Here is a 27882-nt window from a genome sequence, read left to right as displayed (position 1 = left end):
GGGTCCTTAGATCCCACTTTCATTAGAGCACCAGTAGCAGTAACCATTATCACAAGTTGTGGAACACAACACTTAGGGGGAAAACACAAGTGGCAGGGGCGGAGCAATGGATTTTAATCAAGGCTGGACACTGTCTTACTCCAGTGTTAGTTAATCTTGAATAACTATCATCAACCCCTACACTTTGATTTCACCAATCAGCATGCACTGAAAGGATGGAGAAATAGTCTGGGACTTCACTTTTCGTTTGGGTGATGCAGCCCTGCCCTCAAGTGGTGGGATTCTTGCCTCACATGCTCAAGGAAAGGCACATCGCTATTGGTTGAAGGGCTGTGGTTTTGGGTTTTTAATATTTTGGGCTGAGGTATTTTGTTTTTAATATTTTGGGATTCAATTAAGACACAATTAAGGACTTTAAAGTCCTATTAAGCACATGTTTAACTGTGCAAATGATGGGAATTTATTGAACCAAGTGATAGCCCTAATGCACGTAATGTACGACGAAGGAAATCCTTAACCAACCTGCTCCTGGCTAGAGCTGATAAAAACTGAAGCCCAAAACAGTGGCGACTGCAGGACACCAGGTAAGCTAAAGCGGAAGGAAGTTCATCACCACGCACCAGACAATCGGAGTTCCCTAGTCAACAAAAGTTTATGTCACAATATATTGATTAGTCTTTATGATGGGATTCTGGGCCTTTTGCTACAAATATGATGTGCAGGAGGAATTCCAACAGGTAGCGCCTTCCACATCACTGCCTCTCCGTGAAAAGCATCACCTGTTGAACTTCTGCCCGCCATGCGGGAGAACTTCTGCCGGGTGGGAGAGCGGGGATTCCACATGGATCAGATTTAGCCGTGAAGGGGGACAGAGTCGGGGTCCAGCTCCTTTAAAGGCACACACGCGCAAAAACACGCGCACGCCGATTCCCACGCCGCCCATCTCCTTTCTCTGCGCCAAGTGCCTCCGCCAGGGGGCGAGAGACGGGCTGGCCCGGCGCAGCCAGCAGCAGACAAAAGGCCCTTGCGCTCTCGCGCTCTCTCCGCGCCACCGCCGCCCGCGCGTTTCTCCCACCGGCGGCGGAGAGCAATGTGCTTGGGGCGTGCGCGCCGCCGGGCGGAGGCCGCGCGATGGCCGGGCGCCGCGGGCTGCTGAAGCGCAAGCCCAACTTCACGTTGCAGGAGATCGACGTGCTGATGAGCGAGGTGCTCCGCTACGAGCAGCTGCTCTTCGGCGCCGCCACCGTCAACGCCTACGAGAAGCAGAAGATCTGGTGGCGCATCACCCACAAGATCAACGCGGCCGGGCGCAACCAGCGCGACATCGGCGAGGTCAAGAACCGCTGGCGGGGACTGCGGCGCCGCGCCAACGACAAGATCGCCCGGCACCGCCTCCTGCAGCGCCAGGCCCTGGCCGGGGGGCGACCCCGCCTCGCCCACCTCCCCGGCAGCGACGGCAGCAGCAGCAGCGAGCCCCACAGCTCACCGGAGCTCGGCCCCGAGTGGGCCTCGCCCGGCGTGCGCCCCTCGGATGCGCCGCCGTCGCCTGCCGCTATGGAGGTTGTGGCTCTTCAGGGTGAGTTGTTCTCCGCCCACAGCCAAAGGTGGGGGAACCCTCAGGACCCAATGAGGCCTCTCCATTTGGCCCGCTGGATGCCATTTGGCCCTCGGGATGCTCTGGTTTAGCACCGCCCCCTCCGTAGGCCACGCCCCTCGCGCGTGTGTGTCCTTTGGGAGTGACGAATACCTTTTGCTTGCCTGAATAGATGTATGAGTGTGTGATATGCCCTGTGCACTTAAAAGTGCATGCGGTGTGCTTTTAAAGCACATGGCTTCCCCCCAAAGAATCCTGGGAACGATAGTTTCCCACCCACAAACCTCACATTCCCAGTACGCTCAACAGAGTTCTGAGGATTCTGTGTGTGTGTGTAGAAACCTCTGGATTTCATCTCTAGAATGTAGCTTTCCTCTCAAACTAGAAATCACAGCCATTGGCCCACCCACCACTGACATGTGGCTCCTGGAAGGTTGGCCCACAAAGCTTCCCCACCTCTGAACTGACCAGTGACCCTTTTCATCCACCCAGCGGTGGCACCAGAAAAAAATGTTTCTGAGTAGGAGGGGCAGAAGGGGCAAAGTATATTTCTAGATGGGCAAGTTGTAACCCACATCACTGAAAGAAAATCAACAGCATATATTGATGACAGGAGCCCAGCAATGGGAGTGGGGCTTGTTTGGAGGGTGATTGCCCCCCCCCGCCCCTCTCTGGCGCCACCCATGTAGCAGCCTCATGGAAGCTGAGGCATCGCTCTAGCAGCACTTAACTCTGTTTGGGCTAGTATACTCACGGCATGCCCATAAGGCACATGTATCCAGTGCACATTTAAAGCACATGACTTCCCTCAAAGAATGCTAGGAGCTGTAGTTTAAGGGCACTGCGAATTTTAACTCTGGGAGGGGGAAAACTACAATTCCCAGGAGTCTTCGGGGGCAGGAGCCATGTGCTTTAAATGTACAGTGGTACCTCGGGTTAAGTACTTAATTCATTCTGGAGGTCCGTTCTTAACCTGAAACTGTTCTTAACCTGAAGCACCACTTTAGCTAATGGGGCTTCCTGCTGCTGACGTGCCGCTGGAGCACGATTTCTGTTCTCATTCTGTAGCAAAGTTCTTAACCCGAGGTACTATTTCTGGGTTAGCAGAGTCTGTAACCTGAAGCGTATGTAACCCGAGGTACCTCTGTATGGTGTGGAATTGCCCCTGGACAGGTTTAAAACAGGGATGGGGAGCTTGCAGGCCTCCACACATTGAATTATAGTTCCCATCATCCCTCACCAATGACATTGCTGGCTGAGGTTGGTAGGAATTGGGCATATAGACACCTGACCACTGATGTAAAAAGTCACCTGGGGTGTATTTGTTGGACCAGCAAAACAAGATTTTGGTATAGCTAAGAAACACGAGCATCCACTTAGTGGTGAGAAGTATTTTGATAATAGGTTTACAGTTGCTGAAATTAGAGAAGCAAATATATTTTCCCATGTATCCATTTGTCCAATAAAAATCAATCCAAAATCTCTTTAGTAGTTCCATTATTGCACACCCAACATAAATTTGTTATTGCTGCTTGCAGACACTGTGGGGAGGCGTGTGAAATCAAAGCCCTATCAAAGGGCTAAGCTGCACTGGGAATAACACATTTAAATACCTCTGCTTACACAAAGCCTACCAAACTGGAGGCATGTGGGGAAACAGAACTGTAATTAACTAGCAAGTTGTTATCACATTTGCCACTAGTTTATATATACCGGTATAAAAATATAAAAAGTTCTCTTACTGCTGGAGTGTGAACTCTGGAAGTCTCATTGCACTTTATATTATTGTGATGTTGGGTGAAGGCAATTATTTTTCCAAACAGAGGCCACAACCGCACCCTGATTTAAAGCGGTATCATCCCACTATAAGCAGTCATGGCTTCCCCCAGAGAATCCTGGGAAACGTCATTTGTTAAGGGATGTTGAGATTTGTTAAGAGATGCCTATTCCCCTCACAAAATTATAATTCCAATAATACTCTGGGAAGAGGACTTGATTATTTAGCCACCCTGCCAATTGCAGCACCCTTAACAAACTACACTTCTCAGAATTCTTTGGTGTGTCTAAAGTGGCACTGTAGCACTTTAAATGTATGGTGCGAATATGGCCAGCATTTGCTTTCATAGCCTGCTCTCTCAGCTTTCTGTTCATTTGCGGCAGCGCCCCCTCTGCCTTGATGTATTTCCTGTTCTTTTGCCCTCTTGGCCTTCAGGCTAGGTTCATTTTTATCAAAATCACTATTCTTAACAGCATGGATTGGTCTTTGAAGTGCTGGCATTGCCATGCATATCACATGACAAGATAGGAAGAAGTTGCATTGATGATACAATGTAGTAGAGAGTGGTATCCTGATAATGCGGAGAGGTATTTCTTCACAGCAACAAAGGATGAGGGAAGTTAGATACAGCAAGACAAGAGCCTTTTAGACTGAGGGGGAAAGCATTTCTTCCTATGGCTATGTACACATATTTTTGTCAAACTGTTTTTACAGGTTGTTGACATAGTGGAAAGCTCGTGGTTTTTCCCCAGAGGTAAAAATGGCCCAAGGGCATGCATACAATTAGAAATCCCTCTTTCAAGCTACCTTTGACTGCCTGGAAAAAAAACCTATTACAAGGACCAGTGGTCTAACCTGGTACAAGGCAGCTTCTTGTACTCCATCTTGCAGTGCATTTTTTTCTTTTCCACTTTCTTGTCGCCCTGTACCAAAACATTTCTGTATGCTGATAGAGCCTTTGATATAGGTTCTTGGGACAACTTGAAGTTGGCTTTCTCTCTCTACACCAGTGTGGTGTAGTGGTTAAGAGCGGTGGACTCGTAATCTGGTGAACTGGGTTCGCTTCCCCGCTCCTCCCCATGCAGCTGCTGGGTGACCTTGGGCCAGTCACACTTCTCTGAAGTCTCTCAGCCCCACTCACCTCACAGAGTGTTTGTTGTGGGGGAGGAAGGGAAAGGAGAATGTTAGCCGCTTTGAGACTCCTTCAGCGGGATATCAAATCCAAACTCCTCTTCTTCTCTCTCTTTTTAACTGCATGTTCGGATGTCAGGAAAGCCCTGAAAGGGCTCATTGTTCTAGCTGGCTGCTACTTTGAGTTAACCTGATCTGTCCTCTCTGCTCTGGGCAGGTGTGAAGGAGGAGCCAGTGAAAGAAGAACCAGTAGATGTGAAGTCAGAGCCATCCCACTTCCTTCCCACTAAGGCCACCCACCAGCGTGGGAGCCAGGGGGCTGAGACGCAGCTGCTCAGGAGCTCTGCCCATGCCCCCAATGATCCTTGTGAGGGCTGGAGGAGAAGCCCCTCAAATTCCTCACAGACTGAGCTCTCAGAGGCCCTGGGTTCGGATTATGCAAGCATCACATTTGACCATGAGTCACCACCACCTGGGCACCTAAGCGACTGCAACATAGGAGATATGGTTGCTCCTGAGACTGTGCCGATTCAGGAAGGGCTGTCAGAAAGCAGCAGCCTGAGCCTAGCAGAGAGGCGGATTGTCCAGTCAAATGAGCAGCTGGCACAGGAGGTGCGTGCCTTCCGGCAGGAATATGCTGAGAGCCACAGGGAGACTGCCTCCATCTTGCACAGCATTGCTGAAGCCCTGAGTGGCGTCTGCAGCAGCCTGTCCGAGATCCGGGACCTCTACCTCCGCCAGCAGGTGGTACCCAAGCAATGAGGGGTCCACTGGCAGATGATCCCGAGCAATCTGGATGCAAATGCCCTTTCGCGGAAAGGTGCCAGCTACTCCAGAAGTGACTAATATGGGGAAGAATTTATTCAGCTATTGTGGAGTTACAGGTTTGTTTGTTTTCAGGACAGGTTTTCCTTTGGATTCTCCTTCCATTCCCAGCTCAATAAAACAGTGAAATTGATATCTCTGCTTAAGAATCAGTTACCGTATTTTTCGCTCTATAAGACGCACCAGACCACAAGGCGCACCTAGTTTTTGGAGGAGGAAAACAAGAAAAAAAATATTCTGAATATCAGAAGCCAGAACAGTAAGAGGGATCGCTGCGCAGTGAAAGCAGCAATCCCTCTTGCTGTTCTGGCTTCTGTGATAGCTGTGCAGCCTGCATTCGCTCCATAAGACACACACACACATTTCCCCTTACTTTTTAGGAGGGAAAAAAGTGAGTCTTATAGAGCAAAAAATACGGTACCAAGCAGGGCATGTCTGTGCTATTGGTGGCATCTAGCTAAACAGTAGTTTGTGCACTGTGTCACCCTGCTTCTGTCTCCACTGAAAATCCAGAGTCCTTTTTCTAAGGGGTGAACAACCCTGATTTTTCTACTTCCATTTTACTTACTTGGTCTCATTGCTCCAACTGCCCCTCGACACTGCTCTTTTTTCCCCTCTGCCGATCACAGTAATCAGCAGAAGGGGCTTGGTTTGCCCTGCTGAAAATCATCAAGAGATAAAACTTGTTGTGGAGTCCACTTATGGTTGCCCTGGGGGCAAGAACAGTGCCCACTACAACAGAATTATTGATTGTTGATCTAGATGGCAATGCTCTAGCATACATACAGTACTTTTAAGCTTACAGCCTCAGGTTGAAGTGGCAGTGGCAGGAATACAGAGATCCAGTTAGATTCCTATGGCTGGGTAAGACACCATTCAGAGGCAGAAGAAAGATTTCTCATGACAAAATTTGATCCAAAATTAAAACGTCTGTTAAGTGGTTGTCCTTGCAAATGAAGTCAGTTACATGGGGGAAATGTGTGCACATTTGGTAAGGAATGCTTCAGGGGGAGAGAAAGAGAAAGCTCTGAGGGTCAAGGAGGAGAGCAAACCTGTACCTCTGTGATGGGGAACATGAGTGCCTTCACCTATTGTTGGGCTGTCAACGCCCATCAGCCCAACTGGGGAGACTGATGAGTTGCAGTCCAGTAACATCTGAAGGTCTACAGGTTTCTCAAACAGTGCTGTAATTAAAACATGGGGCTGCAGTTCAGGGAAACGCTGTAGGGATATTTTTGCACACCAAGAGCACTGTTCCAAATTCAAGCCTGTGTTACCATGGCAACCAGGCTATAGTTAGCTATTTTATACTGGCTGGGCTACTTTGGCCTATATTTCCCGCGGCCCCCCCCCCAGCTTGCTTGATAATTTACATTTTAGAAGTGGGAGAAGCTTACCTTTGCAGCTGTTTGTAAACATTAATACTCTGAGTGGCCTGTGGGTGCACACCTCAGTGCAGAACCACACCGACTCACTTTCCTTCCTTTCTCCAACATACTCGTATTTTCCCCATATCAAGCTCTTAATCCTTCCAAAAGTGAGAAAAGCGCTCTTAAGTGTTGTTATTCTCCCAGAACCAGCTTCAGGTTTATGTACCATCCTGTATGCCTCACAGAGAGGAAGAACACACACGTAAAACAGTTGCTTTATCGGTATTTACAAGTTTAATCCACATTTTAGCCAACATTTTGTGATGCCAACACTTGTCATTCTGACTATAACATGAGCTCCCGGAAAATAGCAGGGCCATACCCCCCACACAGTGGGAACAAGGCTTGACCTAGGGTAGGGGTGGGGAACCTGGGGTCCTCCAAATCATCCTTTCCCAACTTTGGATTCCCAGCTGGTTGGACTACAATTCCCATCATCCCTGACCATTGGCTTTGGCTGATGGGAGTTGTAGTCCAGCAATGTTTGGGAACCTGAGGTGGGGGCAGGCTGTTCTAGATGTTGCTAGACTACTGCTTCCATCATCCCTGCCTATTAGCCATGTTAGCTGGTGTTGATGGAGTCCAGCAGTGGAGGGCACAGGTTATTTATTTAAGCTATTTCTATACTGCTCCATACTTCAAATAAATATTTGCGAGATTCTCCACCCTAGAGACAGAGGTCTGAGCTGAGATGTACTCCCAGACAACGTTCTCGGCAGCCCAGCTCCATAAGACAGCAACAAACCATGTAAAGTTGTGCTCTGGTCTTGCAGTAAAGGTCACATGCATGGTGCATTTTCCCTCTTGACAATGGGCCCATTGGCCTCATCCATTCCTAAGAGCCATGAGCTCAAGGGGAACTGCTTCACTGCTGTGACATCAACATTTCCCTTTTTGCACACAATGACCGCTTTTGTACCCTGACTGGTATATTGCGCCTTTGTTCCACACTCTTGCCTTGCTCCCTGTGCCATGATTCTACTCCAGAGAATTAAACTGTAAGAGTCAGTTTCCAACACTATCTGCTCCAAAGGTTGGCGTCAATGAATCAGGAGAGAGACATCACCCTGGACCTTGCATCCTCATCTCCACAGACCGAAGGTTGCTATCGTTTGAGAGGAAGGGCTGGTTTAAGCCTGCAGGAGCAGATTGGTGAGCTGCTCAGCCAAGACAAAGAGCCATGCAGCCAGAATACGGGCAAAGCTGCAGGGAGCACCAATAACTTCCTGGGGAAATGTGAAATAATGGCTACGCTGCAAAGAACATCATTTAAAGTAGATGCTCTAAGCTCCACCCACCCCTCAAAGGCCACAGACAAAGCTGAAGTGGAAAGGGTTTGTGTAAGGGATGCTGGATAAGTACCCAGCTTAGCTGTTTGTAAAAAAAGGAGGGACAGTGGGTGAGTAAATTTAATGGCGCATAACAGCCACATGTGATATCAGGCTCCTGGGGTATTTGGGTATCCTCCCACCCCACTTTCCCTAAGTTTCAGGACTTCCTTAAGAGACAAAACTTCAACCTGGGGCCATGAACAGCAGACGTAATGGATCCTTGTGCTTTGTCAGGGAACAGGGTGGACCGGTGTCCTTCTGTGAGATACAGACAATTGCACTTTGTTCTTCGTTGCCACCTTGAGACACCTCTTCCTTTCCCATCGAAGAGGCTCAGCTGCACAGTCGATGGAACGGTCAAGTGACACATATGGCATTTGTGGCGGTCTTAACACATGCTCTTTCCTGAGCCCAGGTGGAAAGCAAGGGGGACTATCAGCTTCCCCACAGTGACACAGGCAGGAATTGCAAGAATTGGGGGTGGCGGGTGCGCAGGCAAAGATGTAGAGAGTCATGATGCCTCCTACCATGCAGAGCAAAAGGTAACTAGTAGGGACACTGGCAATTGCTGAAGCTTGGGCTGGAGTTTCAGTGCAGCGGGAAACCCAATACAGGTTCTGTGGAAACGGCAGACCCAGAGAGAAAGGGCTCCTTTGGATAGTCTCTGCAAGGTCCTCCTCAGGTGCTGGGCTGTGACGGCTGTGGTGGGATGTAGGGTGGGGGAGCTGCAGCAGAAAGAGAGGGGCAATCAGGATGTGGCCAGAAGCACTGAAGGTTAAAGTGAGACTAGCCTCATAGGGAGGGGTGGATGTGAAAGTCATCCCTCAGCAGTTGCATACTGCACAGTGCACAAGGATAAGGGAGGTGTTGTCCCCCCACATCTCAGGAATAACCAGAAGAAGCTCTCGGGCCACATTCACACCACAGATTTAAAGCACTATGATACCATTTTTAAAAGTCATGGCTTCCCCTAAAGAATACTGGGAGCTGAAGTGTGCTGAGAGTTATGAGAAGACCCAGATTCTGCCTCCAGAGCTACAATTCCCAGAGCTCTCTGTGAAGAGGAATTTATCGTTAAACCACCCAGGTAGCCGTGATGGCTAGTGTGCCCATTGGGACTGGTAAGACAGAAGGCAGAGAGGCCAACAACACATGGAGCCAGAGCCAAGGACAGCCGTACCTTGGAAGTTGAACGGAATCCGTTTCAGAAGTCCGTTTGACTTCCAAAATGTTCGGAATCCAAAGCATGGCCTCTGATTGGCTGCAGAAAGCTCCTGCAGCCAATCAGAAGCTGCGGAAGCCCCATCAGACATTTGGATTCACTTGCGGGTTTACGGCGTTTGGGAGCCAAAACTTTCAAGAACTAAGCTGTTTGAAAACCAAGGTATGACTGCAGAGCCAACTAATTTGAGTTTCCCACCTCCACATCCTCCTCCCTGCTGAGTTAGCAATGGCTGAAATGCAGCCTACCCTACAGATGTAGGAGTCAACAGCAACCCTGATACCTGGGAGGAGACAGTGCCACCCCCTGGAATGAATGTAAGTTAAGAAGGCAGGCAGAGGCTGGCCAATGTTGGTAGAAGAGTTCACCATTTGCCCTGTTGGACCATCTTCCACTTCCCGGTAGTAACCTCTGTTCTGGAGATGTTGGTCTAGAACAAGGTGGCTAATCTCAGAAACCTGCAGAAGTTTCTGGACCACAATTCCCGTGATCCCTGAGTATTGTCCATGGTAGCTGGGGAAGATGGGAGTTTATGTCTAACAAAACCTGAAGGTTCCCAACACCAGCCCCCTCTTTCCCCATTTGGTGGCTGAATGAAATGCAACACTTCAATTCCTAAGGAAGGTTCTCTATACAGAAGGAGAGGATAAGACAAAGCTTTAACTAAGGCTCACTTGTCTTCAAGTCTAATTCCCCCCCTACTTTCTTACCTGCAGGGTTGTAGTATGGTGGCCCAGGTGGGTAAAGAGGATACTGTGCAGCTGGTGCTGTGGGAGGATAGGAAACAACTGGTGTATAGCCAGGATGATATGGTGCTGGCCCAGCTTTGGGATCCATAGGGTAAGGCCCTGGAGGCTGGGCAGGATAGCCAGAAAGTGGGATCTCTTGACCTGGGACAAAGGAAACAGATTCTGTGAGCATATGCTGGGCTGATGAGTCTACAAGTCAGGCAAGGAAAACCTGTGATGCTCTAGATGTGGCTGGACTGCAGCTCCCTTCAACCCTTCACATTTGGCATGCTGATTAGTGTCAATAGGACTTTGGAATCCAACATGTGAAGAGCCACAGATTCACCTCCATGCTTCCCCTAACTTGCTTTCCGCCCCCCTAAATTAAACAGCCCCCGACATTGTACCTCTTAGGGGAGGTGTTCTAGCCTCTGGTCTTTTGGGAGTCTGGTTCTGCAACTTTTTGAGCTGTACTGTGTTGTTTCTTAAGTGCACAGATCAGAACTGTGCACAGTATTCTTAGTGTGGTCTCACCATGGATTTGTATTAAGGCATTACAACATCAGCAGGCTTGTTTTCAAACCCTTTCCTAAGCCTTCCTAACATGAAATTTACTACTACTACTACTACTATTAAAGTGGCATACTGAGCCAATGTTTTCATTGAGCTTTCCTGGTCAGTCACCTGCTGGCTCAGATCATATCGGTGTAAACATGAATGTAGTGTGCTCATCATTTTACACACATTTTGGAATTATTTATTTTGGGGGACCAAAGCTTTCCATTTAATCCCCATAGCTTCATTTGCTGTTGTTTATGTTTTCACATAAGCTTTTCAGGGAAAGACCCTGATGTTGGGAAAGATTGAGGGCACAAGGAGAAGGGGACGACAGAGGACAAGATGGTTGGACAGTGTTCTCGAAGCTACCAACATGAGTTTGACCAAACTGCGGGAGGCAGTGGAAGACAGGAGTGCCTGGCGTGCTCTGGTCCACGGGGTCACGAAGAGTCAGACACAACTAAATGACTAAACAACAAACATGCTTTCACAGTCCACACATGCAAATAAAAGCACAGCTAAGTGCCCCAATCTACTAATGTGTAGGTCTACTCTTGCAGGTCAGTTGTCTTGATGAATATCCTTGCAGAAGAGGCTACATAGAATATTTAACTGGACAACAAACACAGTATGCTATAGATAGATTATAACATCTCCAAGACAGAGAACATGAAGGCCTAAGCCAAATGTTCTGTAAGGCCTGCCTTGCTGGATCTGACCAAAGTTCCATTTACTCTAACACTCTCTGTCTTCCACAGTAGCTAGTCAAATGCCACAGGAAAAATTCCCCATTGGAAAGCACATCTGAACTGTAGAAGTCCCATTGAAAATATGAATGCATTTTATAGAAAATGGGCTGATCCCCAGCTGAAGCCCTCTCTGCGTGTTATATGCTCCATTATGAGACATGAATATATCTTGTTATCCAGAACAGGTTTAAAACCAAAGAAAATTTGATTTGTTTTTGCTTTGCATGACCTTGAACATCCTTAAGAAAAATAAAAATCATAAAACTTTGATATTATCAGACCTGCAGCTTACCAGAACACTTCCACAAAAGCATATAAACAGTATCTGCATAAGAATTTGCAGATTGTGGAGATTCATATCATCTCTAATCCTGAGCTACTTGTGAGAAAGAAGGTCATGGCCCACATCACCAGGACTTCTCCTACCTTGATAGGGTGTCTGAAGGTGATGCCGTCGCTGGTACAAGTAGCAGCAGGAGCACAGGAAGCAACAGACAATTGTGGCAACAATAGCCACAAAGAGAATCACAGCTGAAGCGATGCCAGCAATGGTTTTGGGGCTATAGAATACAGACAGAGGTGATAAATGAGCTGTGCATACAATAGCATCTGATACCAAACCAGACATCGGAGATTCCAGAAGTAGACTTGATTGAGGTAGAAATAAATGGAGTTTTTCTTAATAATAGCAGGAGGAAATTGTGTTGTCAATATAGATGAGCTAAGTGACAGATTACTTTTAGCTGTACGTAAAAAAAAAGCACTCTCCCTCTACCCCATACCTATAATTACATGATTAAGAATAACAGTTTCATGTATTAGTCTGCATTAAATGTGTAGTCAAATGCTGCTTCTAGTTTTTAGCTACCCTGATTGTGGGTTAAATGGAATAAATAGTTAACTCACCAGGGCATCAACAGGAAGCCTTGATAAGCTAACTGGAAGCTGATGAGGGCAGAGTAGAACCCAACAACCTTTGGAGCAGATCCTTCCTGGGCACCCTTTGGAGGGAGCAGGGCACATGCCATTGATGGACAGGGGCAGAGACAAAAAGTAGGTGGGGTCAGAGGCTAAAAATGGGTGGAGCAACCTTTGTATAGTAGGCTGCACTCCAGCTGCACAAATGTCAGAAGTTGCTCACACAGCTCATCTTCTAGCCAGGCAATCCAGAGGTAATATCAGAATTCTAGGATATGTTCCATCCAGGCAGAAGTACTTAAGGAGGACATGGAGCAGACCGGAGGGCCAGACAGAGAGGCCTGGAGGGCCACATTCAGCCCTTGGGCTTGAGGTTTTCCAACCCTGGAGTAGGAGATCCCATGAGGTTCACCTTCACTAGGGATTGATCTTACCTATAATATCCATGATTTCTAACTGAGGTATGAGCTCTGTACTTTATGCTCAAATCAGTGAGGTGTGTGTATACATACACGTGTCTGCAGTAGGGATGTGAAAAGGCAGGGTTTTTCGTTCTGCCCTGTATTCCCAGCATGCAGCACTGTTTCCATTCTGCTGCATCTCACCTTCTGCCAAAAACAATGTTATTCATCTCGCTGTCCACTGTAGCAAATTTATGTAACTTACATCATTTATGTAATTAATTAAGTAAATTATGCCATTACCTTGCCACTGCATTACTCCACCCCTGTCATTTCAATGCAAAGAGATGCAATGCAAATAGGGGGAGGGATGTAATTAATTGCTTATTGTTTGAGGATGGAAAGCAGCAGCAGCAAATAACAATCATGTTCACTGGATGGATGTCTATTTTGGACATGGGGCAAATAAATGAACATTGGCAAATCCCACTCCCATTTCTGTTTTGTCAGAATTTTCCAACATCCCTCAGGGGCCATCTCCATGGTGAAAGCCATTCCCAGCTAGCTGCACAGCAGGAATTTTGATTATCAAAACCTCTCAGAGGAAATTATTCCCTTGCCCCCCCCCCACAGCCACTATTATGATCTGAACAAATTTGCAACCCCTCCATGGCTGCGGGATAATAAGAAGTCTGCTCACTTCTTTCCTCCTCAGCTCCATCTGGTTTAGCCTTTTCAAGTATTGAAGCACAACCTTGATCCTTTCTTCCTCTCTCTCTTTTTCTCCCAGCCCCTCCCTTCCTTGGCACACATCTTGCCTGTTCTTACCCAAATGCTATGCAGTGCTTTTGTTGCCGTTCAGTGAGGAGTTTCCTGAGGTCAATGCAGCAGTAACGCTGATAGCAGTCACCACAGCAGAAGGAGGGAAAGTGGCAGTCGAAGCCGGGATGCCATGAGCCATTGCGGTCCATGTACCACTTGCAGTCCTCATCAGCTGAGACTGTGGGGAGGTTGAATAAGTCATTCGTTAGTCTTTACCTGCCTCTGAGCATGTGCAGAGTACATTTCCCTCACCACTTGCCAACTGCAACCTGTCTGCTTCCCTACCCACATGCTTAAAATAAATGGCAGTCATGCCATATAACAGCACAACTTTATCACTGCTAGCATTCATACCAGAAATAAAACCAACCATCTATTTTCTTTCACCACTGGAATACAGCCTAAGGAACGTACTAGAATGCAATCCAATAATACAAGATAAAGTCTTTGTAATCTAGCTATTCCCTTCTCAAGATCCACTTTTACAAGGACCAGGATATCAGGATATACTGCACATCTTCCTCTAAATGCAGTATAAATTTCCTGCATGAATGCATACAAATGGAAAATTCGTATTGCAATTCCATATCACAATTCTCTGTTCTTTCTCTGCGATTGCTTTCAGAGGTGGACAATTTAGCCGCAACCAAAACGCTGATGCTCGAAGTAGAACAGCAAATCTGTTTCCAAACTTCTAACACTCTTCAGCCAAGGGGACACTCCGCTTTTCCACAGCCCAAATGTTGGAGTGGGGCCATTTTCCTTGGGGCCATTATGTGTGAGGGAAGGGTTAAATACTCCCCTTTCACTGCACTGCCAATCATGATTGCCTCTCCACCATAGAAATGGAGGGGTTAATGTGATAGTGTTTATTCCTGACAGAGAAGAAAATGACTAGGACAATCTATGCAGGCCATAACTGGCCAAAATAGTCACCCAGCAGGTCATCTACACATGGGGAAATTATGCACCTATTCTATAGAGCTTTTAAAAGTTGGATTTTAGGACTGCTGAGAGGAAAACAAACAAACCAGAAACTAAACAGACAAAACATGAGATAGGGGTGTTTTGTTCTCTGTGCAGATGCCTTCATTTAAAAAAAAGTGACAATTTCACAGTAAATTCCCTACCAAAGTAAGAACAGCCGGGTCACACTAAGTGAGACAGCAACACTTTCAAATTCTCTGTGGCTAAAGAATTCCCATAAATAGAAATGGTGTGCAACATAATAGCTACCATCAAGGGTACTTTAACCAAAAACTTCCATTTCCACTGAAGGGAGCTAGTAAAGATATAGCAGGTCAAGATAAAATGCACTTGAAAGTTTCCACTGAAGCCCTCTATTTAAATGGACAAGGCAGTATTGACACCCTCTATACATTGGCTGGGACTCCTAAAATAGCTAATGCTTAATCTTCATCCAGTTTCCAATCCAATCAAAGCAACACTGTATCACCTAACAAGTGATCAAGAGTCCTAATGCTAGTAGTGTCCTTTGAAATAAATGCACTAAACCTCACATGAACTCCTCTCCTTTGTAAACCAGGTAAAGGTAATAGTCTTTATTCCACACTGGAGGGGAGCCCCATCTGATGAAGGATCTTGGGCCCAGTGGCAAAGCTTCAAAGTGACAGGTGAGGTGGGAAGCTGGGCAAGGAGACCAGGGCAGGCTATTCTCTCCAACCTGCTATTCTCCAAAACAAATTAGCATAACAAACCATAATATCAGAGATGAAGCAAGGATGTTAGGCCTATTCAGAATGTCAGAAGTATGACTGTCTGCCTGCTGGACAGATGTTGTGGGTGCTCAATGCAATGAGCTCCTGGCCTCCAGGTAACATGTTTGTTGTTCTAGAGCAGGGATGTCCAACCTGTAGATCAAAGGGGTGCCCCAGGTAGATTGCGGGACAATAGGAAGTGATCACTGAGAAACAACTCTGGCCTCCCCCCCCAAAAAAAGCTAAACAACCCTTGGCAAATCTCCCCCCATTTAGTTGCCACCTTTGATAGATCACTGCCAGTTTTTTTATACTGGGAGTAGGATCACAGTCTCTTGGGAGTTGGACATGTCTGTTCTAGAGTAAACATCTCCCAATGGGGATATGTAAGAAGCTTTTGGCACACTTTCGCCCTCTTCACTTTTTCAAGTCCTACTTCAATTCCCTTCTCCTTTTCCCTCGGAAGCAGAAACAATTAACCAGACAGCCTCCAATTCCCTATGTCCTGAGCAAGAGAAGTAACAGATCACTGGGACTATCCAATAAAGCCAAATGTTGGAAGGACAGACACAGCACATAGTTAAACGGCACACTGTTGAAAGGTGTTGTGATGGCCACCAGTTTGGATGGTTTTAAAAGGAGATAAGACAAATTCATGCAGACAAGCCTATGGCAATGCTCGCTAGCCATTATAGATATCAGAAGTAGTGTGCTTTGGCATACCAGTTGCTGAACATTGCAAGTGGGGTGGAAGAGTGCTGTAGACTAGATGGGGCTTTGGCCTGATCCAGCAGGCTCTTCTTTTATTCTTTTCATGGGCTGTATTAACTCATTGTCACTCCTTATCTGCAGTTGAACAAAATGTAGGACAAAACTACTTTTCCTGTTGTCCAGACAACATGGTGCACATGTAGCCATTCTGCTTTTAAAATAAATAGACGAGGGGGCAGGTGCTGAAGTCACATGGATGTCCTTCCTTCTTGGAAATGTAGATGAGCATGCATATATAAAGCCTGTCGCAGGCGAGAAAAATCAGGCACACATAGATCATATTACATCAGACCTGGCCGTGAGTCAGGGCAGCAGGGGAACAGGAAACTGAAACTCCTCCGCTCTTTGAGACATGTAGACTGGGCAGCTGCCGTGGTTTTATATTGCCACCTAGAGTATCATGTTTTGGAAGTTCATACTCACGCTCCAAGTCCCCTTCTCTTCCAAATGTAATCTCCACATATGGAACATGATCAGCCGCCTTGGAATGGATGGAAATGGTGCATGCCCTGCTCTATACACACAGCGCGGCTTTGATTCATGAAACCTGCCTTATCCAGCCAGGTCCAGCTCCTTACTCAGGAATCCCACCCTCCTGTCATTCTGCCTGTGACCTTTGGGCCATAGCAACTGTCATAAGCTCTAAAATCTTTTAGGAAGCTGTATCGATGCACTAGGTGCATAGAGCATGCAGGGTCTGCTTGTATTTTAGCAGTGAGGAAACTATCTAGTACTTTGGGGCAATGATGGGGCAAATTGGCAAATCCATCCAGTTCAAGCTTATTTCAATGCCATCATAATGACCTGCACTTAAACCATACGTTATTTTAATACATTTTGTTTTCAAACTATGCTGAACTTCTGAAGGAACTGTCATAACCATCTGTCGTACACAAGCTATTTTATTTACTTATATTTTGTCCTTTCGCCAAGTAGCTCCAAATGATGGGCATGATTCTTACCACCACCACTATATTTTCACAACAATCTTGTGAGACAGGTTAAGTTACAACATCACACATTGATGTGGAGATCTGAACCAGCCCTAGTCCAAAACACCAACTACTAACACAGCACTCTGTTTTTTGACAAATGTTAGTCCCTTCAACATCTGCAATTCTAAAAGCAGCCCCTCCCCACCGTGCAAGCAATTCCCTTGCAGAGAAGGTGTATTCTCACCATGCCACAGAATCTAGAAATGTGTTTGTAATCTCTGGCAGTAAATACAAGATTAAGGCAAATCTCAAAAGTAATGATCTGATGATTACTCAATAAATACAATTCCCATACAGTGACTTCTGTCTTTGTACTTTTAATAATAATAATAATAATAATAATAATAATAATAATTTATTATTTATACCCCGCCCATCTGGCTGGGCCTCCCCAGCCACTCTGGGCGGCTTCCATAAAAACCAAAAATACAGTAAAATCACACGTTAAAAACTTCCCTGAACAGGGCTGCCTTAAGATGTCTTCTGAATGTCAGGTAGTTGTTTATTGCTTTGACATCTGCTTGAAGGGTGTTCCACAGGGTGGGCGCCACTACCGAGAAGGCCCTCTGCCTGGTTCCCTGTAGCTTTGCTTCTCGCAATGAGGGAACCGCCAGAAGGCCCTCAGCGCTGGACCTCAGCGTCCGGGCAGAATGATGGGGGTGGAGACGCTCCTTCAGGTATACTGGACCGAGGCCGTTTAGGGCTTTAAAGGTCAGCACCAACACTTTGAATTGTGCTCGGAAACATACTGGGAGCCAATGTAGGTCTTTCAAGACCGGTGTTATATGGTCTCGGCGGCCGCTCCCAGTCACCAGTCTAGCTGCCGCAGTCTAGCTGTTATGTTTGCACTTTTCTCTTTGTAATGAATCAATAATATATATATACATTTTAATAAATACAGTGACTTCCCTTTATCTTGGGTGTGCTCAGTGTCCCCCAGTCCATGGAAACTACGTTTATTATTTACGAACATATTTTGCATTTCTATTATTACTGTTGTTGTTGTTGTTGTTGTTGTTGTTGTTGTTGTTGTTATTTTATTACCCGCCCTTCACCCTAAGGCACCCAATTAGCACTACCCTCTCAGTCAACAATAAATGTTAAAATCATTTTAAAAAACCAGAACCCTAAATATTAAACAGAAATAAACCTGCACTACAAAATTAAACAATTACATAAAACCAGGTGCAGCAAAACATATATGAAAACAACAGAATTAAAAATACCAAAAATCTTTAAATAATCTCAAAATGTCTGGGGGGGGGGAATAAAACAAAATAGACAATCATGATCTAGATGCCACGCGAGATTCGAGGGTGTTTCACAATTGGGATGCCATTGCTGAAAAGGCCCTTCCTCTGACCCACTGTCCCACCCACAATACAGACTGACTGAGAAACATTAGCTAGAAGTTGCATGGCTTTGTGGGTTAAGAAAGTTGAAAAACAGCTATGAGACCACAGAACTACAGGGCTGACAGACACCTAAAGGTCATAGCCACCTGGTTCAAAAAACAGAAATGGAAATATACTGGGTCTCAGGAAAGAAAATCTCATCAAGGGTCCATATTTGCTGTGCTCACTTACTGAGCCAGGACTAGCAGCCAGGAAAGGCAATATATAAGTTTTTTTTTTATTATTATTTTTTTGTAGGAGGAACAGCTGCACCTCCCTTTCTCTCTCTCTGCAGACCACAGCATCACTCTTTCCCCTGGCACTGGAAGCCCAGAAAAGAGAAAAGGGTGTGCACAGCCACCATTAACACTCTCATATTACTTCTTCTATAGGGTTTGAGGCATGCAGTAGGAATAGCTCTGCGATGACAGGATGGAAAGGTAGAAAAGCAAGCTAATACAAGCGTAGCCTTCTAACATGTAAGCTATCCATCTGTAGGAAGATTTGGACATCGGAAAGGAATTTCTTCAGTGTCTTCCAACCAGAAATCTGAATTATATACCTCCCTATCTATTTCAATATGATCTTAGAGACGCTCGTACAACAGACTTGTTTTTGGCTAGATAGTCGATTTACTGAGTTTAATCACTCTTTAGTATTTTGTGCAGAGATATTGCCAAGCATGGAAAAAGCACTCTTGCAACAGAGCTTGAATAATTAACGTTTCTGGCATCAACTCCTTTAGTGCAGTAAAAACATCTCTTCCTTATACAAAACTGGAAAAAAGGAAAAACCACCCTCCTAGTATTATTGGGGTCATAAGCAACACAGATCCAAGACAGAAACAAATGTCTATAGAAAGATAAGTGTAGGTATGGACATATTTAACAGAAGCATCTAGCCAGATCCACTCAGAAGTTTTTCAGAATAAAAAGGTCTTCACCAACCACCCAAAGACTAAGACAGATCCAATCAACTTGATTAAAAAACTCTGCTTCTACAGCTTGCAGATCACAAGTGCACAGAATGTGGGGGTGGGAGTAGGAATCTCAGTATGGAAGTTGCCCCATATTGGCTCTGAAGCAATACCTCACAATACTGTACCTGGTCATTAAAATGGTACCACAGATGGTACCATGGACAGCACCACCAAGATGCACAATTGGATGCAAGAAACTCACATTAAACCTAATACAATGGTACCTTGGGTTATGAACTTAATTCATTCCGGAGGTCTGTTCTTAACCCGAAACCGTTCTTAACCTGAGGTGCGCTTTTGCTAATAGGGCCTCCCATTGCCACTGTGTCGCGATTTCCGTTCTCATCCTGGGGCAAAGTTCTCAACCCAAGGTACTACTTCCGGGTTAGTGGAGTTTGTAACTCCAAGTGTTTGTAACCTGAGGTACCACTGTACTGAGGTAAAGAGCAAGAGACCATGGCAATCATTATTATGACTGGCAGATGGATGGATGGATGGATGGATAGATAAATTCAACCAAACTCATGACAGTTGCAACCTTCTTAAGGCAATTCAGCACTTGACCTCTTACAAGACTTCTATCATGGATCTCAAATGTCATATTTCTGCTCAGTCTCCCCCTTAGAAGCATAAACTGGTAGTATTGGGAGGAATCCCAAGGGTCATCTAGTCCAACTCCCAGCAATGCAGGGATCTCTTGCCAGATGTGGGACTTGAACCACAACACTGAGATTAAAAGTTTCGTGCTCTGCCAACAGATATCTGCCTTCTTCTATGCCTCCCCCCATGCTTTATTTTTCCTCCCTTGTTGATTTCCCTCCCTTTAAGGGTTCCCAGACTTCATTCTCCCAGCTTCCCCCCCCCCCAACAGCAATTTTTCATTCAGCCTTTCACATTTAGCTAGCTACAAAAGAATCCACTCTTGTTACTGTAAGTAGATCCATTTCCCCTGCTGTCTCCACCATGGGATTATCTTGTCTTCCTTTGATTAATATTTGTCTGATATACATCTTCATCTGATTATGCTCAGTTAAAGCATTTAGCTCTGAAGCCACCAACTCTCTCTCTCCCTCCCCAAGCACACACCCAACAGCAAGTGAATACATCCTCAATCCTCTAAGAAGGTGACAAGGAGCAGCTCAGCTGCAAGAACATAGGCATCATTTAATGACTAGAAGTCTCTTATCTTCCAGATAGTTTTAGACAACACAAAGCATCTGTTTTTCAAGAATTCCAAGTTTTTTGGGGGGTTTTTTTTTGTTTTTGTTCTGATTCTTCCTTCTCTTTCAATTCTATTATTTTTTGGGTGTTGCTACAGATAATGAGGGGGGAAATAAACCGTTATCAAAACAAAGCAAAACAGAAAACCCAGACAACCAATCTGTAGAAAGGACTCTATGAATTGCAAACAGATATGCTGTACAGTATGTACTTTTGTTATCCAAGAAAATATTTTAATAAAAGGAATTTTTGTTATTAAACAGGAAACCCACACAAGTGGCACTGCATTGTACATATAATTCTAGAGGCTGAGTTCTTTAACCAGCTTTTAAATGTATCTGACAGAGGGGAATCTCAAATCTATAACTTCTATGCAGTATTTCATATAGTTATTTAGTAAGGAAAAGATGGAACAGCTACTTTTGAAATCTATAGGATAGTGAACAGAAGAAGAATGTTTGCTTTAGAAAAAATAAAGTTCTAATGAAAGATTACACTGAGCCCACTTAAGGCTCCTGCTTTTGTGTGCTGGTGATAGGGGTGATGTGTTTCTCCTCTGGGGGGGTGCTGTTTCCTCCTCTGGCCTTTTTATCAGTGTTAGCCCCTGTTAGGGACGCGGTTGGCGCTGTGGGTTAAACCACAGAGCCTAGGACTTGCCGATCAGAAGGTCGGCAGTTTGAATCCCCACGACGGGGTGAGCTCCCGTTGCTCAATCCCTGCTCCTGCCAACCTAGCAGTTCAAAAGCACGTCAAAGTACAAGTAGATAAAGAGATACCACTCTGGTGGTAGCCAATAAAGCGAGATGAGCACCGCAACCCCAGAGTCGGTCACAAGTGGACCTAATGGTCAGGGGTCCCTTTACCTTTACCTTTAAGCCCCTGCTGCCAAAGCTGCTTTTCTTCCCAAGAAAGGAAAGAAATATAGGTATCACAGATGAAAAAGCAGTCAAGAGAGTAATTTTGAACAGTAAAATGGTCATGGTTAAAGAGACTCTTCTACTCTTGATCACAGCCTTCCATGGCTGATTTGATTTTTAAAGGAAGAGGCTATTACTGATCCAGAGACCATCCCACCAGATGTTGCTGGACTACAATTCCCATCATTCCTGACAGCCAGATATGGTTGGAGTTGATGGGAGTTGGAGTCCAACAACAACTGGAGGATCATAGGCTCTCCTTCCTGTCTGGCCTACACCCCCACCTGCACACTCTTTTTGCTCTATAAATTAGGTTTTCACCCCCTCCTTTTTATGCAATGAGGCGAGCCCCTGGTTTTAAACTGATTAGTCTGCCACCATTATGCGTAGTTTGAGCCTCAGTTACTTAGATTTGTGACTCACATTTTCTCCTACCACGCTGACTTGCTCTTGCCAGAACCTTTCCTTGATTTTTTTTTATTTAAAAGCCCATCTCTTTGCAGCTGTATTTTGTGTTGGGAATAGCAGCATAACTTCTGTATGTGTTTTTAATTGTCGCAAATTGAAAACTGCTTTGAAAACTTTTTTTAATCTCAAGTGTGGGGCAGAGACTGTGGGTGGAACTCAATTCAATGTAGCACTAAGAGAGGAAACAAGGTTTACTTACACAGTGGGACATTTCCCCCTGCACACCCCCTAAATCTGTTCTGGGATTTCCCCCCCCCCCAACCCTCCAGAGAAGATTTAGGGGGCAGAGGGGATAGGAAAGGAGGGAAATCCCACTGCATGAGCAGAGCTCATTCCATGCATGCAACGCCTCCATTGAATTCCACCCTATATCTAGATCTAAGGCAGGGTCATCTGACTTGCCATAGATCTTAGATTACTCCTCTACTGAACAAAACTACTGCCACAGACCAAACACAACAGACTGTTACAGAAAGAGCCCCTAACACTCCATCTGCCAAAGCACTGGAGAGGTTTTTCTGCCCAGTAAGTACTGTAGCTTCAAGAATAAAGGGTTTTTCTGCTCCTCAGTAGGAAAACAGGACTAATAAACATTGGGGTGCAAGAAAAATAAGCTTTCTTCTGTCTCTAGGAACTGTTATGGAACTGTTTATTTACATAAAGAAGCTGGGTAGAAATCAGTGTCTGAAATCAGCAGTAAAATTGTGACTTACTAGTAAGTCAGTTTGGTGGTTGGACGGTAAAAAAAAAAAAAGGTAAAGGACCCCTGGATGGTTGAGTCCAGTCAAAGGCAACTGTGGGGTGCAGTGCTCATCTCGCTTCAGGCCAAGGGAGCCAGCGTTTGTCCACAGACAGCTTTCCAGGTCTTGTGGCCAGGGTGACTAAACCGCTACTGGCGCAATGGAACACAGTGATGGAAACCAGAGCACACAGAAAAGTCGTTTACCTTTCTGCCACAGAGGTACCTATTTATCTACTTGCACTGGTGTGCCTTCCAACTGCTAGGTTGGTCGAAGCTGGGACAGCGCAACAGGAGCTCACCCCGTCGCACGGATTCAAACCGCTGATCTTACGATTGGCAAGCCCAAGAGACTCAGTGGTTTGGACTGGGACCCGGGAGATCAGGGTTAAAATCTCCATTCATGAGACTCACTGGGGGACCTTGGGCCAGAGTTGTTGAGAGGTCGGAATGAGGAGGGGAAGAACCATGTATGGCACCCTTAATTCCTTAGAGGAGAGTTGGGATATAAATGTAACAAACAAGTACCAGTAATAACTCTAATGGGTATGTTAAGGGATGAGTAATCTATATTAAGTTAATCTGAGACAGCAGTCTGGGACAACACTCTGAGGAGAGACCATTTTTCAGAATTGAGGAATCAATTCTGTATCTCTCTCTTGTAAATATCATTGCTGGCATTTACTTTGTTAATCACAGGCCCATCATAGTTATCAGCACAATTTAGAAAATGGCACCCCACAAGAGAGACAGAGTTTATAGATTCCATACAGATACTGTTTTCATAAAACATGCAGAAATATATTTGAGGCTCTCAGTACTACTTGTTCCATATAGCAATAGTTGTTACCATAGGATAAAACGTGTAAAAGAAACAACAAGTGCATTCCTGCCGATACAGGCTTTCCATTTGCTTCAGATTTAAAGAAAAGCAACTACAGGCAAATTATTGGAGGGGCCTTAGTTCAGTGACAGAGCACGCAACTGGTACATAGAAAGCCTCATCAACCCCTGGCACCTCCAGTTAAGCAGAAATACTTCTGCCTTAATACAGCGGAGAGCTGCAGCGAGTCAGAATAGACAGTATTGGGGTCATAGGAGCCAATTCCTAGGGGTTGTGGGGGCTTCGGCCCCCACAATAAAATATTTTAGGGGGCCAGGTCCCTGCAAAGTTGATGGGCATTCCCATTCAAATGGTGTGTCTGCATGGCATCATGTGATCAAGAGCCTAGGACTTGCCGATCAGAAGGTCGGCGGTTCGAATCCCTGCGACGGGGTGAGCTCCCGTTGTTCAGTCCCTGCTCCTACCAACCTAGCAGTTTGAAAGCATGTCAAAGTGCAAGTAGATAAATAGGTACCGCTCCAGCGGGAAGGTAAACAGCGTTTTCGTGCGCTGCTCTGGTTCGCCAGAAACGGCTTCGTCATGCTGGCCACATGACCCGGAAGCTGTACACCGGCTCCCTCGGCCAATAAAGCGAGATGAGCGCCGCAACCCCAGAGTCATCCGCAACTGGACCTAACGATCAGGGGTCCTTTTACCTTTACCTTACCTGGGCCCCCACAATATTTTATTCAAGTTGGCACCCGTGATTGGGGTAGATGGCTCAATGCTCTGAATAAGGCAGCTTCATATTGTCACAGAGGTGCCTAATGTGAAAATGCTCAGCGTTTCAAGCGTACAAAAGTACGCTTAGTATGTTTCACTCCCAGTTCTTCCATAACATCTAACATGTTGGCTTTTCATAAGCCTTCAGTGTAGGAGTGTATTAAAATATGTGGTCCCCCAATTCTACCTTCTGAAGTAGAAGGTAAGTAAGTAGCACTGGGAAGGGCCATAGCTCAGCAGTTCAGAGTCTGATTTGCAAGCATAAGGCTCCAAGTTCAATCCCTGGCATCTCCAAGTAGGGCTGAGAGACACCCCTCCCCCAAGTCTGAAACTAGGAGAGTTGCTGCCAGTCAGTGTAGACAATACTGAGCCAGATGAACCAGTGGTCTGACTCAGTATACGGCTGTTTCCTGTGTCATAATTTTTTTCCTGAGTATTTGAATCAGCTCTGCAAACCTCAAACTGCAAAGCAACAATCTGAATAGTCAATTAAAAGAGCACTAGCAAGTACACTCTGGCTCTTTCTATAGTATAGTCAGATAACCCTGCTTTTGGGGGAAATAGAAAGGAATTATTGAGAGAGTCAGACAGCAGCATGTTCAGCTGCCAGGGATAAGTTACAGCATGCACTCAAGTCAATGCTCAAATCCACATTTCTAAAAAAAGAAAGGCATAGTTATTTTTGAAACTCACACTGAATAAGACATTTAATTCTCTTGGTCCCCTCTAATTACAGGTTCAACATCCTTCCTTAGCCACAGACAAAAATTACCCACAAAGAACTCAATGGGGACGTGGCAGGAAATGGAAAAAGGGTTCAGCAGGTAGACATTGGTACTGTATGTGCATTTTCAGTGGCTTCCAAGAGGTGCCCAAGATGCAGCAACAGAATACAATACCTACAAAGTGCAAATTCCATTGAAAGTTTTTCCCTGCACAAAGTCCACTGAGATGAATACTCACATTCTTGCACAGCTCCCATTCACTTCAATGGAGCACACTCAGAAATTTTCAGTGTTTAGTACGGCAAGTTTTTATTTGACTCTTTTCTGGCTCCTAAAACCAATCCATGAATTCTACTTATTTACTTGGGAAGATTATATACTACTTAATACAAAAAAATAAGGATTGCAATTCAGTGGTAGAGCATTTGCTGTGCATGCAGACAGTGCCTGGTTCAATCCCAGACATCTCCAGGTAGGGCTGGGAATGTCTGAAGTCCTGGAGATCCACATTGTGGATGATACTGGGCAAGATGGACCAATGTTCTAGCTTGGTGTAACGTAGCTTCTTAATATATCTAAAAGTGGTTTAAGATCCTCAGTTTAAAAACAATAATAATGAAAATTACTAATTGAGGGAATACATAGTTTGAAGTCAAAACTCTAAGAAGACTTAGCAGATTCCTGTTGGGTTTGTTTCTAGGCAATCCATATGGTCAAGGACCAGTTTGGGCGCGATACTCTCCGTAGGGTGTCTGCCTCCATAGGAACAAATCCAGAGAAATTCTACAGAGGCAAACATCACATCACTTATAGGAACATAAGAAGAGCAGTGCTGGATCAGACCAAAGGCCCATCAAATCCAGAATTTTGCCCCTACAGGGGCCAGCCATATGCTTATAGGAAGTCCACAAGAAGGACATGAGTGCATTGTGATAACCTTTTCCCCAGGGCTCTAATTCTCCAGCAAGTGAGTTTCAGAGGCTTATTGCCTCTGACAATGGAGGCAACAGATAGTCAACATTAGTAGCCATTGACAGCCCTATCCACTACTATCTATTGTTCCTCTTGTCCCCCTTTTAAAGCAGTCCAGGTTGGTGGCCATCACCACATCTACCTGTACCAGCAGTTCTCAACCTGTGGGTCCCCAGATGTTGTTGGACTACAACTCCCATCATCCCTGCGCTCTGGCCTTGCTAGCTAGGGGTGATGGGAGTTGTAGCTCAACAACAGCTGGGGACCCGCAGGTTGAGAAAGGTTGCGTTTAACCAATTCCAGTTTTAACTACCTGCGCTTTCAAAAAGCGCTTCCTCTCTGTCCTGAATCTCCCACCACCCAGCTTCCTATACTCAGAGAGGGGTTAGGAAATTCTCTAGATCCACTTTCTCGCCACACCATGAATCATCCATACACACCTCTGGTTAGCTTCAGTCTAAGATGTAACTCCCAAGGCAGAAAAGCTTGAGAAATATATGGGGTGGGGGCAGCCCCCAATTCACAAGCAAGCAGCAGCAAAGGGCCCACAGACAGAGCCACCACGTGGGGATCCGCAGGCTTCTAGGCTTCCTCCCATCTAATGAGAGCTGGGGGCTGAGAGCTGGGGGAACAGAGGAACAATAGATAGTAGTGGATAGGGCTGTCAATGGCTACTAATGATGACTATCTATTGCCTCCATTGTCAGAGGCAATAAGCCTCTGAAACTCACTTGCTGGAGACTCAAAGCCCTGGGGAAAAGGTTATCACGATGCACTCATGTCCTGCTATAAACATATGGCTGGCCACTGTAGGAGCTGGCGGGCTTCTTTAACCCAGTCGCGATATAGGCATTTTGCACATGCTCAGAGGCGTGGCTTCTCAGGTTGAAAAAAACAATCTGGGGAACAACTTGCCCCGGGTTCGAATTCCGGGGAAGAAACAGGTCCCCCCCCCCCCGCAAGCTTTTCCTCCTCCCAGCAGAGGCGCGCCCAGACCCGTGACCCATATTTCCAGCGGGCGCCAGGACAAGGCAAGGCTTCGGCTCCACAGGTCGGGCCCGAAGCAGGCGTGCCCCCCAGCGCCCCTGTTGTTCTCCTGGGGCGGGAGGAGGAGAAAGGCACCTCGGGCGGGGCAGCGTGTAGCCCTGGGGCGGCCCATCCTCCTGCCCCCCTCCCCACCTCGCCCGGGCCCCCTTGCCTTCCCTTCCCCTCGCTTCTCTCGCCTCCACCGCCTCACCGAAGCTTGCAGCAGCCAGACTGCAGAGCACCATCGCCGCCAGGCCCCAGGCTCCCATCGCGGCAGCTCCCGACGGCTCAGACCAGCTCGGCGCGCCCCAGGGCGACGCTGCGGGAGAGGGCGGGAGCCGAGAAACCGGATCCGGGGGGAGGGCGGGAGGCGACGCCTCCTCCTCCTCCTCCTCTTCTCCCGGGAAGGGCGGAGATCCTCACCCCACCCCACTGGCGAGCACGACGATGGGCCTCGGGGAGCCAGACGCGGAGGCTGCTCAGCGGTGCTTCCCCTCGGTGCGTCTCCTTGGCGCCGCTGGTGGCGCGGGGCGAGATCGGGGAGGGAAAGAAGGACTAGTTTACACGGCAGCGAAAGGCTGGAAATCGATGGCAAGAGGTTGGAAACTGGAGGGCTCTCACGTTTTGCTAGGTATGCGAGAGAAGAGAGCCGTGGAAAGCGGGAAGGATGCCCCCCCCCCCACTGCAGAATTTACAGTATACCTACTGCGATTTTTGCGCGTCGTGCGTTAGTTTCGTGGCGATGTGCAATAGCACCATCAAACACCATTCAAAACTAACACAATTACGGTTGAGTCCAGTCAACATGCTGAACATTTCCACAGCTGCCAGCATCAACGGCGGGCAAAGGCTGTGTTGAACAAGG

The 27882-nt window shown here is 46.3% G+C and overlaps 2 protein-coding genes across 2 annotated transcripts; one reads left to right on the top strand and one right to left on the bottom strand.

Moving 5' to 3' along the window:
* The first annotated feature begins 364 nt into the window (after positions 1–364).
* On the top strand, positions 365–5460 carry LOC309371616 (uncharacterized protein). The gene is made up of 2 exons (XM_081914461.1): positions 365–1576; positions 4720–5460. The coding sequence occupies exons 1-2, from the start codon at positions 1132–1134 to the stop codon at positions 5262–5264; spliced, it is 990 nt and encodes a 329-aa protein (XP_081770587.1). The 5' UTR covers positions 365–1131; the 3' UTR covers positions 5265–5460.
* Positions 5461–6968: 1508 nt separating this feature from the next.
* On the bottom strand, positions 6969–27390 carry SHISA4 (shisa family member 4). Its single transcript, XM_081914485.1, has 5 exons — positions 27229–27390; positions 13493–13664; positions 11772–11905; positions 10021–10200; positions 6969–8813 (listed from the first exon to the last, which is right to left on the bottom strand). Exons 1-5 carry the CDS (start codon positions 27284–27286, stop codon positions 8767–8769), a joined length of 591 nt encoding a protein of 196 aa, XP_081770611.1. The 5' UTR covers positions 27287–27390; the 3' UTR covers positions 6969–8766.
* Positions 27391–27882: the final 492 nt, after the last annotated feature.

Source organism: Podarcis melisellensis (genome assembly GCF_964234715.1).
Source record: "Podarcis melisellensis genome assembly, chromosome: 6".
Taxonomy (NCBI): Eukaryota; Metazoa; Chordata; class Lepidosauria; order Squamata; family Lacertidae; genus Podarcis; species Podarcis melisellensis.
This window is presented reverse-complemented; position numbering and strand designations above follow the sequence as displayed.

Coding starts and splice junctions, on each gene's coding strand:
- LOC309371616 (XM_081914461.1), top strand. CDS start 1,132: ATGGCCGGGCGCCGCGGGCTGCTGAAGCGCAAGCCCAACTTCACGTTG. Junction 1,577..4,719: donor GGAGGTTGTGGCTCTTCAGG/GTGAGTTGTTCT, acceptor TGCTCTGGGCAG/GTGTGAAGGAGGAGCCAGTG.
- SHISA4 (XM_081914485.1), bottom strand. CDS start 27,286: ATGGGAGCCTGGGGCCTGGCGGCGATGGTGCTCTGCAGTCTGGCTGCT. Junction 13,665..27,228: donor TCTGGCTGCTGCAAGCTTCG/GTGAGGCGGTGG, acceptor ACCTCCCCACAG/TCTCAGCTGATGAGGACTGC. Junction 10,201..11,771: donor CCTTCAGACACCCTATCAAG/GTAGGAGAAGTC, acceptor CCTTTGTCCCAG/GTCAAGAGATCCCACTTTCT.